Source organism: Tenebrio molitor, chromosome 6, assembly GCF_963966145.1.
Source record: "Tenebrio molitor chromosome 6, icTenMoli1.1, whole genome shotgun sequence".
In the NCBI taxonomy this organism is placed as follows: Eukaryota; Metazoa; Arthropoda; class Insecta; order Coleoptera; family Tenebrionidae; genus Tenebrio; species Tenebrio molitor.
In genome coordinates this window covers 15,925,711-15,941,272 of record NC_091051.1, presented here as the reverse complement: position 1 = coordinate 15,941,272, position 15,562 = coordinate 15,925,711, and the positions used below count along the sequence as shown (strand labels likewise).

General features: G+C 36.4%; 1 protein-coding gene across 1 annotated transcript in view; it reads right to left on the bottom strand.

Annotated features, from left to right (window-relative positions):
- Nucleotides 1–12,803, bottom strand: part of lilli (lilliputian) — a 140,290-nt gene extending 127,487 nt beyond the window's left edge. The window contains exon 1 of the mRNA XM_069051782.1: nucleotides 12,337–12,803. Coding sequence (XP_068907883.1) covers nucleotides 12,337–12,368 — 32 coding nt within the window. The 5' untranslated portion in view covers nucleotides 12,369–12,803. The remainder of the gene's footprint in view (nucleotides 1–12,336) is intronic.
- Between the last annotated feature and the right edge of the window lie 2,759 nt (nucleotides 12,804–15,562).

The following is a 15,562-nucleotide window of genomic DNA, read 5'->3' as shown; positions in this document are numbered from 1 at the left end:
TCGTTTCCCACCATTCAAACCTTGTGCAAATGCCTTTTTTTCCTCTCTTGTTGTGTTTCAAGGCATAGTATAACTAACTAAAGGGTAAGGAAAATTCATTTGCACAAGGTTTGAATGGTGGGAAACGATCTAGGAGGACGCCCTGAGGCTGTCTAGCCAGAAAAAACGCGAAAATTCCAGAAGTAGTTAAAGTGAACAATTACCGTAGGGTTTTACAGAGGTTTAAATTATTTAAAAAGTGGCAACATTGTACAGAAGATATTCTGAATATGATAATAATAAGAAGCAGTAATCACAGCAATATGCAAAACATAGCGTAATCGTATTCGTAGTGCACCCCTCAGTATTTACTAAAACCGTAAATAGTTTTACAAAATTATTAACTAAACTAAGCCGTAAAGTTAGTCAACAGAACTAAGCAACAAAACAATTTCAGACCGCATTATCAACTTGTGGTGTTTCTTATCAATTCTCATTAGCGGAATTTTTTTTGGATTAGAAAGTAAACAATATTTTTATTAAAAAATTCCAGCAAATGGTTTATCTTTATAAACGATTATTCTCCGAACCTATCGTAGCAAGTGAAAATTATTCTAATTTAAAAAATTTGCTGTTTTATAATAATCCTAATGAAAATACCTGTCTTCTGTGTATTTTTCCACAAATGTGTTGACTAAAATATCTTTCTTGTGATTGTTTTTCTATAGGAATCTGGCGAAAGGGGTGAATTTCTAAAAATCCATACAGATTCATATCGGTCATTTCTCTGTGAAATATTATCTCTGTTTGTCCGGAAATGTTAAAATCTTCAAGTTGTTTACTTAGACAAAATGAGATGATAAAAATCTAGTGTGTCCTTTTTTTTTGTCTTCGGTAATTACATAAAAAATACTCCTCGATAACCACAAAACAATGAGATCCGTGCGAACATCTTGAACGAGTGATCGCCAGGGTTCGACTTGTTTATGCAATTTTAATTATTGTATTATAAAATATATGTCCTATAACAATAAAGATAAGTGCTCCAAGTTTTACGATAATGGTAATAATATTGTAATGGAGTCGAGAAACAGAAAGTGAAACACAAAATGTAGAAATAACACTCGAGTCGCCTTTCAACAATAACAAACAAATGAAACAAGGATCAAAATCGATTGTGGATGGTGGTTACGCATATGTAACAATTCATAAACATTGATTTATGAAGATGAAGACTCCGCATTGTCATGCAAAACGAAGACGCTCTTTTGCTTAACTAAACCTTTATGTATTCTTTGAAGTGCGCTGTGTGAATCCACGAGATCTTGGGTCATTGTTGACCTTCGTGACATACACGGTGCATTACCAGATTAGTTTTCACAATACATATCTCCAACAAATCGCCACAGATAAAACCAGATGTCCTGACATTGTGTAGAAACCCCGCCTTAAGGAATTAGCCGTGTGGACAGTTTGTACCCTAATTGGCTCAACTGCCTTAAGCCCATCTTCATCTGCGGCGACATAATTGCGCAGATTTGACAGTTGCCTAGTTCGCTGGCGTCGCTTGAAACATTGTAGACCAATCCCGAATCGAAAAGTTTTAAAACGATCATTTCGCTGCTTTACGGTCCATTATCTGCGTTTAATGCAGCCACCTAATTTAACCGCAACATGTACGCGACCTTGATGTGTTTTATAAAGCTGGCTTTACACGGGGATCGCGCCGCATTATGTTGCAGTACACGTTATGCAGCCACATAAATCATGAGAGTAGGAGGATTACGTCTAAAGCCCGCGTCATCGAGCTGGATGCAATGCCAAAAATAAAATACTTGGTGAAACGGCTCACTTAAGCCGCGTTTATCGGCAAACAATTTCGGCTAATTTTCGGCGAGACCGCCGCGAGGATTAGTCAATAAACTGTGCCCGTGGAGCGGAACCGGTCCTGCTAAGAAAAATATTAATAAAAATGCGGCCTTAATGTGGCTGCAGGTGTGGAATTGGCGATATTTTTACCGAGAGAAACTAAAAACGAAACGGTTTTAATTTTGTTGGGGAGATCGAAGGCTTAATTATCTCTGCGCATTATATAATGTCTGTTTGTTTACTGATAAGATCGAGAAGAAGGAAGTACTGTCTGATTATAAATAGCACTGTGCCATGGGGACGTGTGTTAGTCGGTACTCGTACACATGCAGGTGTCCCATTTACTATTTATCCACTTGCAAGCTGCAAGAACATAAAACATAACTAGTTTGCTGTTTTTTCTAAGTCGTCGGAATTAAAATAGCAGTCTCACAGGCGGTACCCGATTTAGACGCACGGGAGTTGGAAGTTGATCTCGGAATGTGCTGCTCGGTACTTCTTGACCTCACTTATCCGCTAGTTTATTTATTTATCTACAAGAAACTAGATGTGGTGCTTTTTCAGAGATTTATCCTTCACAGTAGTACCTATAAATATCAGCCAGTCGAGTGTAACAACCAAACAATCCGACTATTTTCAAAACACATCCTCCATGTGGTTTGTTAGGTTAGGTTAAGGGCGCAAATTAAAGACACATCGATGATAGGTGGTGCATTGCAAGGTCGATATCCACGTGGGACCGCCCACTGAAATAGTTCTCTGATGATAGGGTTGAAACCATTTAATTAATGTTATTCCAACGTATAATAGATTCTTCTGCTATCTTAATATGTGTTATAATTTTGTACCCTCAACAATAGTCCCATTGTCCCTTGGGTGTGTTTTGCTGAACTTTGACCTTGACGGCCATTTCTGATCAGAACATTATTAACCCACAATACGTTAATCGCGTCTTACCTGTTACATTACTATTTTAACCATTCTTGTAATGGTAAATTTCTACGGTACGATCAAGATAAATGATGTGAGTTTGTGACAAACTAAAAAACTACAATAGGAAAATCGCAAAGAACTGTAAGTAATACTGTGTATTGTTGAATATCCCTGGATATGATATACTTTTTTCAACAGGAGATTTAGAAAGCTTAGGATAAGATGACACCTTAGTATTTGATGTCAGTGACAAATGATAATAAAGTTAAAATAAATCAATTTTTAGGAACCCTTAATTGCACCTCTGCCAAAAAGTGCCTTTTGTCCTGGCCTGTTCAGCCTCGGCTGCGCCTCGACCAGAAAAATGCACTTTTTAGCCTTGATACACAAATAACTATTACAGTACAGTACAGGTATGGCAAGTACCTTTTCCATTTAGCTTACATTTAGAATAATAACGCATAAATCATATTTCAACGATAGTACCTAAAAACACAAGGTAGGTCATTAATCAATACACACTCGTGTAAAAGTCAAAAAGTCATTAGACACTTAAATATCCAATAAATCATCCCAATTAGCACCAGCGATTGTAAATTGCTCAATGGTCACACTAGTTCCTGATAAAGCATGGTAAATTCCTCCGCCGGAATTTTACTAGACAGTTTTTAAAACCTCACGATCATTTGGTACCAAAATGTAGTCAAAAGAGATAGTGAACGAAAGAGGCAATGTTTTTGCATGTTCTCAGTGAGTTTAAAATATTAAAAAAAAATAGATGTCTTAAATTGTGGCCCTATAAAATGTATTGCAAAATTCTGCACTAAAAACATGAACAGAATTATCAGTTGTAAACAACTTAGACCACAATCACGAACGTGATGTTTGAAATATTCAAGGAGACATTCTAAGGTATGTATAATAAAAAATAAATAAACAATATACTGGTAACATATAATAAATGTTTCTTATTAACTGACAACACGAAATCACAAAGAACATCACATTATTAGTTTTGTTTCAAATAAAAAAAATTGTAATTTCAAAACATGGCTAATTTTAATAATAATAAAGGTTTCGTTGTTTCCCACACTGACTTGTGCCAAACCACCTAAACCGATACAATAACACGCAATGACTCATTTAATAAACTGGTTATGTACTCGTATTTTGAATACACAAAAATAAAACAAAAAGCAGATTTTGACAATCCCCCATCTTCTTCTGAGGGGTCCTGGAGTAAGTACTCAAATATCATAAGACACTTTAGCTAACGAACATCCGTTGCGTACAGACCTGCTGCCCTTAAAACTTCTGCTGGACAGTTTTATAGCAACAATAAATATTATTTGAGTAACAACAGAAGCATGGTGGACGCTCAGTTGTCAAGCTGGAGTGAGGTTTGGGGATTGTCATTACTTCACATAACTATCTATTTGCTTCTTATTACTTGGTAACCATACCCGTAATGACGAAGATACGGCATCGAGGCCGGATTTATTTATCATCACGGACATTTCTACCAAATGATGATAATTCCTTTGCAACCACTATTTTTTTATCGTTTTATTTTTCTATACATCCATTTTTTACACGATACAAACTATGAAGTTTTGAAATAATAAAACACAACGGAACGTGGCCTCCTCCGGCGGCCACCCCTCCAAACACCGACCACGCTCGGTACTGCTTAACTTCACTGATCGAATTACATATTATTAATCTAATCGCTTTTGGATGCAATACATTTTATTGGGCCAAATTTACAAACTGATGGTTATTAAACGAGACAATAAATAATGTAAAATGTAATATAGTGGTCCATTCTCATGGTCTTATTTAGTTTCATGCACCAAAGCGGAAAAATGCAAAAATAATGATTGATTTGTAACTGTAGAAAAAAAGTACATTTTGTTATTTATTAGAAGTAAAAGTGATGTTTTTTTTACCACGTGCACTTGGTGTGCTTCGTGTCCATGCCTAGGTAAAAAGTGAATTACATACATACTTTTAATCTTAGGAATCCTTAAGAAACCGTAATTACGCCGCCAACTAAGTTGATTTACCTAGATTTGTTGAGTTTTAAACGTGCCCAAGTTAAGTTTCACATCTACGAAAAAAGTTAGAATTGGAAATTAGACATAAATCACTAGTCAACTCGTTTCCTGTTGAATATCTCAAGCCAAGGACCGAACTGTTTACATCCATTACCCAGTTCTTTGTTAAGCTACTTAACTTTTTAATAATACGACATGCAACATAACATTGGAGTTCTTGAACAAGGATACCTACTTGAAATCTTACCCCCTGTAGGCTCACCGCACTACGGTAATCTTCTCACTCAGGTACTCACCAAATGACCGGAGCAATTTACATTATGTTGCCAGCGGAGCAATTTACATGTGTGCTGCTTGTCACCTCTTGACTTGACATGATTATTCATTTAAATGTGAAGAAAAAAATTAAAATTAGCAAATTGAGCATCGCGTTTGATTTTCTTGGAAAAGCAATCCAATGAATTGCTGGATGGAGTATTTGCGGTGACAAAAGAAATGTGTTATCTTTGAGCAGTCACTTTATGGTCGTTTTGATGACTGTCATATAAAAAATCTTTCCCACTACATTACTATGTTTCTTTCTCTACATGACTGTGTGATTTCCGGCAACAAAAACATTACTCCCGTGCTTAGCACTTAATTTAACAACGGTAACTGAAGGTTAACTCGATTTGCAACGTGTCACTTCCCATTATTTTAAAGATACCATCAACCATCTGCATCCCAAGAATACGACGAAGTCGTGGTAATCTGGCTAGTTCACTTTTAATGTACACTAATGCACGTTCACACTCACAACATAACGGACGGTTGGTCTAGTGTGAACGAGACTTCCTGTCAGGGACGTAAATTTTTGTTATTGTCACCGTCTGCAAGCAAATACGGTAAAACCTGTCGACACCTTTTTCTAAGCTATAAATGAAACCCAAATAATATTCCGACATAAAGTCGCGATCGATTGTAATGAAAATTTTATCGGGCTTGTAAAAAGCGCAAATTTGGGGGACCAGTTGCTAACGGTCTAACCTGTGAAGTCGACTGACCACACGCTTCGCATAACAAATTATTACCATTAGGTGCAGATTGCATAGAGGCAAATAAATCCATAATTAATGAAAAGGTGAGGAAGGTTGCGTTTCATGCCCCACACACACCTCTCGATTTGTCCTGCCAGCACGGTGTAAACGTTCATTAAACTGGTTTAGTCCTCCATAAAATTACAATAAAACACAATCACCTGAACGAACATTAGAAAAGAAATTGCAACGTCATCGACACCGGAAATACCAACAGAGAAAGAATTCTGTTTGACCGCTAGACTGGCATCAGTGTCGGTAGATAACAAACCATCTAGAGGAAGCACGTAGGGTTGTTTGGACAGCCCGGGTCTCATTCCCATGGGTGCATACAGACAAAAACCCATAAACGGGACCGACTGTTTGCATAAACGCCACACAAAACAGATTCGGATGGGTCTTTTGTCCGATGACATATCGATTGGTAGTTATCTAGCGTGACGAGTTGCAACTACTGATTAGGTACACCCGCTGGGAATCAATAGGAGTGCAACATAAACTTCCTAATTATCTTATAAGTCCCTCATTGTTCTGGCCATTCTACCAAATTAATTTCCACCCACCGCCGCTTTTTCTAACAAGGTCTCTAATTAAACTGGAAGAGTACGTCGAGGCTCGTCCTTCGAATGACAGAAAGGCGCACTCCGTCCCCACATTTTCTAATCACACGACATTACGTCCACCGGGATCGGGGTTATTGCCAATTGAACGTGAATATTTCAGTATCGAGCCGCACGCAAACTTCGAACACAAACGAAAATGCGATATTGAGTGGTGCACTTTCGACCTCGACTTTTTCAATTATCAGCGAGAACGGCGCAATAATTGGAGGAAGATCGATCGATCTGGGAAGTCGTACCAAGAACCTCTCGTACGCTGAAACTTTGTCACACTCGAGAGATTTATTGTTTTGGCTGTCAACTTTCAACTTGATTGGATAACGCGACTTAATAGATTCATAAGAACGAGACGTAGCTGGAAGGAAATCGAAGAAATCCCGGCCGGGTCTGACACAAAAGACTCAGATAAACGCTAAGACCTATTTTATTCTAATCTCGACAACAACAATGTAAACCTTGACAGTCACTTTGTTTACATGTCGGTGTAAGCAACAAATAAACACGGGGAAAAGAAAATCGAGCGATAACACCAATAAACAACGGAGCGCCCGAGGACACGACAATTAAGAAAAAACAAGACGTTTAATTGTTAATTAGGCGCTGAATTTTCCGGACAAAATTCGGACGGAATTAAAACTGCTAATTGGATGAGACTAGAAACATTAAAAAATTTACTACATTGTTTTTTACATTTCTCTCTAAACGGGTAAACATATAAGATATAAGAATGACGTTGTGCTGGCAGGAATTAAGCAACAAGGCTAAAAATAAAACACGAATTAATGTTGATATCTAATCACTGGTTGGTAGGTATGTCAGCATTAATTTGACAGATATAAAATTAACTCTAGTGGATAGGAGACAAGCATCTGCTATTTTTGTAGTACTCTTATTGTTATCGAAAATCGTTTTGTACGTTTATCACACAGGAAAAGTGTTGTTTTCCGCAGACCTACTTGACACAATTTAACTGTCTTTTCTTGTTCCTTTAGTTACATAACATCAGTTTCTGTCTGCAGTAACTGGCACAAGCAATAAGTGCATTGCTTCAAAAATAAAGTCTCCTCGTAACATTCAGAAGCATCCACAATAGAGATCCTTTTACGTGAAATTTTTGATCTTATAAATACAATTTGGGAACTCAGTAATGAGGTACAATAAAACTTGATTTGTAGCTTGATTCATCCGATTTTAACTGTCAAATTAAAATTGAGTCATGTCGGCCAACAGTGAGTACGCTTTTTTGTTGGCTACATTTCTACTGGAATTTCCTTGTGTAAATGAATTTATTGGCTCCAGAATGTTACATCTTCAAATATAGTTTCATTAGAGTATTTTCATGGAATTCGTATGATGCAATTGAAAGTAGTTATAACTAACAGAATTGACACAGAAATAGATTTTTTCCGGTGTGTGAAAGTCGTATTTCGGCTCATGAAATTTACGAATTACCAAAATGTATGTAATGATAAATAAACAGATGATTACGTTAAATACATATCTTAAATGTGATAGAGGTATTTTCATATTTGGTGGCGGAAACAAAAGACTGAGAAATGTCACAAAAATGTATTGTCAGTGTCAAATTTCTCATAAACGCCGTAAAAAGGAATGTCTAGGTAAATTTAAATTTTCACTAAATAGATTGAAAAAATAAATTCTAAGGAAACCAATTTTTGTCAGTGGTTCAAAAGGAAAAGTTATTCTCATATAATCAAACGTATTACAAATTTTGTCTCTAGTTCGACGACGAATAACTTTCTTATTGCCAATTTGCTGCATTTCTGTCGAAATTACGAACGTCATTGAAAAATTTGACACTGACAATATAAATTTGTGACATTTCTCAGTCTTTTGTTTCCGCCATCAAATATGAAAATATCTCTATGTATCTGTGATCATTTCCCATTGTTCTTGAAATAATTACAACATAGCTTTAACTAAATAAGAAAAAAGAATAAATAAAAAGTACATACAGCTTATGTAAGTGAGGTTAGGTTCAATTCTGACATAATATGACAGCGGCTCAAAAACACAACGTCAAAACATTCATAAATTTAAAAATAAGATGTAACAAAATCTTTATTAACTGAAGTAACTGTAAAATGTGATCCAAAATTATTTTGAGAAACATACTTGTACGAGGCAATCTGCGACCTGACTTTGTTATGGCCGTCTAGGTTTTCAAATTTTTGATCGTTGAAATTCATTCATTCATTTCAATTTATTCTCAAAGTTGTGGTTGGAAGAGTCGATTGTGAACGCACCACTCGCCCGTGTGCAGAATAAAAACTCAAACAAAGCAAAAAGTGAAGTCAGATTTAAACAGCTGATCCGTGATCTGTAAGCTGTGGTGCGTTCACAATCGACTCTTCAACGCAAACTTTTAGGAGAAATTTAAATGAACGTCCGATATAATTAATATAACATAAGATACAGCGTGATCAACAATGACTGAGTCTGTTGGCAATGAAACAATTGAAAAGTACTGGTGTTTTTTGTCTCGTAATTTGCACTGACTGAATTTTTTAACTTGAGACGACGTTAAAACATTTTTAGTTACGCCGGTTATGTTTATGCTATTACAAAAATGAACTTTTGATGGTAAATTTAAAATTTGCCAAATTTCATTGTTACCAACAGACTCAGTCATTCTTGATCACACCGTATTTTACATTCGTGATATTACAATATGAGATGTAAGGATATTCTTATGGTTATCAAAGTTTTGAGTTATGTAACATCATAACTTAAAATGAAACAAGAATAAATTTCATTTGTATGATTTTGACATTCTTATTCTTCAAAAGTTATTTTTCTTTTAAATGGTCAGTGTTGTCATATTGGTATGAGCCACTAGTTATTTGATGTTTATTATTATTAGGTTAGCAATGAAGCTATGTAAAATGTCAAGTCATTTGTGAAGACGCTTGGGCTACTGAAGCCGCAATTGCTTTTAAATTTAAAGTTAGTGTGACACGATACTAAATTTCATAGAAAATTCTGTAAAAATGACAAAGACAGACTATGATCCTGATCGTTCATTGGCCCTCTCTCATTTTCTAACAAATTTTCTACAAAATTTAGCATCGTGTCATATAGCCTTTAAAATAAAAAGTAAAATGAGTTTCCGAAAGCAAGGATGGCCCCTAACACAACAAGAAAAGATTATAAAGGCAGACAGAAAAACCGACTATGCTAATGAAAGAAAATTGTTGACATAACCTCAAATCTCATAGAGGGAGATTTTACGATACAGATGTTCCGAAACGAAAGGTTTTAGGGTGGTACAGTCTGGTCTTTGAGAGAATTTTGACATTGACAATTGTTTAAAAAAATGGACTTCACATTCTACGTGCTGTAGAAGGAATAAATTTAATAAGGGTAGATAATGTAATGTAGTGCATCATAGTTTCTGACATAGTTGCCCCACACCTTGAGTGTTCTGTCGTATTAATCACGTGGTCTTACCGTATTTTTAAATATATTTTCTGGATTCAAAATTCTCAATTTATGCGTTTATTTATGCTGACGCTGAAATTCCGAAACGCTACGTAAACAAACCAGCAAGACGATTTTTAAACAAAAACATATACAGGTTAAAGACCATTTCAGACTTTCATTTAACGCATTCAATGAAAACTTATTGATACTGGTCAAAAGAAAAATTAGCGACGTTCATCAAAAGTACAAACGATTGTCGTAATTCGAACGATTACTTAATTAATTAATCAATTTAATTCAGTTATTTATTGTTGGTACTATAAAAACATCCTCAAGCTAAACGACTAGTGAATTCGCCGATGACATCAATACAATTACAGGATCAAGCTACGACAAAAGCTCTGGGCTCTGCTTGCCACAGGAGCTTTGACGTCATTTGATGTTTATGCGATGCACGAAAATACAGTCACGACTCTGACACAAAACTGTCTCGTTCAACTGGTAATTTAACAAATCTTTGTTTACTTATTAGTATTACCAATAATTATTCTATTTTGCAGGAAATATGTAGATACTATCAGGCGTTCAAATGAAATACTGGGCTGGGAAGGCATTGGAAACCGTCAATTGTTCCGTTTTTTTAAAGTGTAATTTGACCATTGCAATTAGAGCATGTTGACAACTAACCTAAAATTTATAAACAAAAAATCTACAATAATTAATGATTCCTATTCTCGAAGCAAATATCTAAGGGCACCCTTTGCTGAAAACAATCATGTTCAATCATGTGCCGATTAAACATAATCAAATGTCATTCGTGTCAAACGGCGGGAAATTCAAACTTTACACTGTTCCAAATGGTTTACTTTTTTCAACGCCTACTCAGGCCAGGTTTTCATTTGAACGCCCGATATTTACAAGACTAGTTTTTTTGTAGTTCATTTTTCGGCACAAAAATAACTTCAATATTGAGCTGTGGAGGGTCGGCTCAATACCGAGAGTTGCATTTATTGAAATATTTTGTCCAACACGACACAAAAAGGCATCCGCGAGGAGCTTTAAGTTTAAAAGAACAAGAAGCAGAATCCTGCCGAAGACAGAGACTTATTGCGACTTATGTACTTTTTTAAAAGAATGTTAGTCGAACAACGCAGACAAAAATATGTATTTGTTTATAATGGGCCATAAATGTGAAAATAAACTTGCATCACGTCGGATTCCACAGTTTCAGAACATGCCCAGATTATTGTAAATAGTCTCTGAGAACAATGGAACGAGAAATAGAAACGAATTACAACAAAATTTCTCTGTTATGGTAATAACACATTTCTCGTGAGTTTATGTTGTTACGCCACAGCGCCAGTTCAATCAAAATAATAACGCTAGCAGTGGCGCCAAAATTATATTTAATCAAACCGCTAAAACTTTACCGAGATGATGAAATAACGTGACAAATTTCAAGAAAAACAGGACCACAAATTTGAAAGGTTTTCGTGGGGCGTAAAATCGAAACGTCCGAATAAAATTTTAATTCCGGTGGAAGCATTATTATATACTTTCTCGCCACCAACCCCTATAAAAGTGTTATTGTTGTATAAATTTTATTGGCTGTTTATAACAAGGTTGTCATCCCCGTCAAGAGCCTCCGAGTTTTTTGTGCGTCGGTGTAATTGTGTAATGGAAAAAAGCTTTTTATATAGTTTTCCTTCGATTGCGTTAATGCCGACAATTATCGACGTCCATCGGCACAAAGCAGCCAATTACCGAGTGTTACATAATTGAAAAAAAGTCGCCACATCAAACAGGACTTTATAATTAATCGGCAATAAATCGCGAGTTAACAGAATTGAAAAAATGTGGTCGAATCGATGCGTCGTGCGGAAGCGGCCAGACCAAAACGGAAAATTAAGAAATCTGGGGCCGCGTTAACGCACAAATTGCCCCCCAGCCTGTTGATGGTCCGATAAAAAGTCGAGATAAACACGGGGGCCGTGCTCGAGATAAAAATTCGAGGCAAACAACGCCCACCGACTTGTTTACGATACAGCGCCTTTTTGTCGCCGTCGATGGGCGGATTTCGGAAAAAACCCATCGCGAACAAAGGGTGCCAAACTGGTGTCTTTTTCTGGCCCCGTCGAATTCTCGGATAATTACGGCCAAATCGGATTTTAATGGTAATCGGAGCCGCCGATTGATGGCTCCGGTTGACGGTGTGTCTGTGGGGGGTAGACTAGGACCGGACAAATGGCCAACGGGGCAATAATTTTATTCCGAAGCTGTCGCCTCCCGGCCGGCCACTTAAGACAGTGGCCCCGTTGAATACAAAACAATTCCGCTGCATGCTCGCTAGATTTTTACCTTTCGACGGGGAAGTGTCTGAGGGCTTCCATTGTGGCGTCGTTATCCCATCGTCGGGGGGCTGCGGCAGGTGCTCCGTGGGTCCCTCCGCGCCAAACAAATGGGTCACGAATCACAAAATTATGCAACTAAAAAAGGGATCACTGTCGGAAAGCGCACATGAATATCGTCTCGGTATTATTTATAGATCACAACACGGGAACACCTCACCAACGCTCGGGAATCACTGGATTTTTTTCGTTCGGCCGTTTTCCGAGGGTGTTGTTGGAATGTGTTTGAAAATTTTCCAAACGCACGAGACACAATCAACACGACAGGGTGTTTGTTGAGAATGAAGAGTGGGCGGGACTAGAGAGAAGAAGCACCGTGCGCCTGAGCGACACGAGGACACTGATCAAGATGCGCAAAGAGAATACACCGCCGACTGCTGCATATTCGATGACAAATTTATTTCGACCAGATTTAACTTACATCGCACCAGAACTATCATCATTAATCCGCGAATCTTCCCCGAAGGCACGGTTCAGTCGGAAACGACAACAACTCGACCGCGGCGACGGAGCGGACCTCCAATATGATTCATCGACCCTCCCGGCACGACGACGAGTGCTCGAAAGCAGGACCGCCTCCAGGAATATGTGCGCCCCAAAGAATTTCGTCGCACCCTTTTCTTTCACACCGTCAGACGCGCACACCATGTGCTCAATAAAACGCGACTCGCAGTCCTACAAGTTTTTGTTGTCAGCATCGACGGATAAATTAAAAATGGTTCCGAACAACATTTACGCGATTTTCACGACTTTGAAAATTAGATTTATAAACAACGGCAAGGGGTTTTTGAGGGTTTTACACCACGTCAAGGTCGAAAATAATGTTGAAATTGTGAAAGCTTTTCGAGTTGTTATTTAGAATTTCAACTGCAGCAAATTTCGTACGGTTGATTAGGTATATTTTCTTATTGAGAAAAGTTCTTGTTATATAACAGTTACAATAATAGACGGACTGTATTGTATTGTGTTCAAAGAGAATTTGATCAAGATGAAGATGGAATCGAAGGTTACAAAATTTGTTTCGGTGTGCAAGAATGTCTTTTGACTTTTTGTTATAATGAAATTTCTAACAGACATCTGAAATAATTTAGAACAGAAATTAATTGATATCAAAAGGAAAACTAATCTAATAGATTAAGACCAATGACAATTGTTTTCATTATAAGTGTTTCCCAAATTAGGATCAACGTATTTTATGAAGAAAACAACATAACAAGATAACAAAAGAACTACTTGCTGGTTGTTGCTATACAATAGGTTATGTTCAATAATGTTATAACCTTGACGGGGATAGAATTGAATCAAGGTCACATTAAATTAAAAATCGAAGCTTTCAACTTCATGTAAATACAACTGCAGAGAAGCAGATGTTGTACGTTTTTTTACAGTCGGTAACAATTTGCAATTCTACGAGTCAACATTTTTATTTTCACGGTGAACTAGAGGTCAAATTTTCTCGGAAAGTCCATTATTTTTTTTTTAAGTTATTAATAACAGTGTGCAATAATCTTTAAAAAGTAATTAATACATACTAATTTTTAATTTGGTGGGAAAAGAAGTAAAAAAAAAATAAACTTCTTGTAGATTTAGGAATCCAACTATAATTTTGGTTTTTCCTGCTATATTTTCTTGTCAAGTTATTATGAACAAATCGATTCACCAAAAATTTTGCGCGATTATTTAAATAAAATGAAAAATCTGAATTAGCGAAAATGATTATGTGATTTAACTAATAACGAATAATTAAATTTGATAAATAAGCACTTTTTTATAATACAAGAAACTAGTTTTACAAGACTAGTTAGCTGTTCTACAACAACATATAAAATAGTAAATTGTTCCATTAAGCAGTTCTGGTCTGAGCAAGAAAAATAGTACAAATGCTCTTTACACCTTGCAAAGTACTGCTTTAACACAAATAAAAATAACATAAATGATCTTAGGACAATAGTAGATTATATCATTAAGAGTAGAAGTGAGTATTTTTGTGCTAAGCTTAGAGATTAGAGACCGAGACGAAGTCGAGGTCGACAACTGGACGAAGTACAAAAAGACCTTCTACTCTGAATGATATACTTATATACATATACCTACTATTTTATCTTCAGGCGGATCATAAAAAAAAAAAATCGGACATCAACTCATTTATTTTCTTTTGCTGCACTTAGGGCCGGTTTTTCAATCGATGATTAACATTTTGATTAGCTAATCGTTACTTCTTGATTAATTTCAAATTAATCATGGATAGTGTTTTTCAAACCAAAATCCAATTATGATTAACTAACTAAAAATTAATCGAAAGTTTGTTACGTTGGTATTAACTTTTGTGATGTTTTTCTGTCAAATCTGACAACTTGGCGGTTTGTGATTTGTGACAATTTCAAATTTATAATTTTGGTTCATGGTAATTTTAGTTAAAAACCATTTCTTGGACAAGTACCTATAGGCTGTGCCAAACTCAAATAACCACCACCTGTTGAATTATGTTGGTGAAAACAAAATTACACAGTGTATAATGGCAATTTTGATATTACTAGGATGCTAGACCAATCAAATCTAAGTGTACAACGTTGCCGGTTGATTTTTTGGGTAGAATGCAGTGTTGGTGGTTATTTGGCTTTGGCAAAGACTATAAATGTATTAAACATGTAGGATTTATCAAAATGAAAGATCATTTTGTAGTTAGCATGGCGAGTACAAGTGTGAGTAATTCAACTAAGCGATCTGACAATTTCGCTGAAGAGGAAGCGCAATTGCTTGTGAGCCTAGTGGCACAAAATAAATTGAAAAAAATAAAAAGCACAAAACAGTTTCACTGGCTGTAGATGTGTGTCTTGTGTGCACCACAAAATTCTCCAGCCACGAATGATCCTGTTGCATAAAATCGCAGACTCAAAAGCAACTAATTTTGAGGAGAGAGACAGTCATTTCTGAAACAAAAATGTTGCTGGTAACACCTGAATTTGATACAGACTACTCCATAACACTCATGGGTTAGTTGGAGAGGAAATAGCTTCTTCTATTTTTTCTAACAATCTTTTTACTGTTCACGAAGAAAAACGAAAGCGACTAAAAAAATCTTTTTGGTCCCATTCTTCGAAGTGATTGGCCCTGAAACGTATAGTTATTGGCCTCCGTGGCTCTTCATCGCTACTATAAGTATTAATGCCATAAAG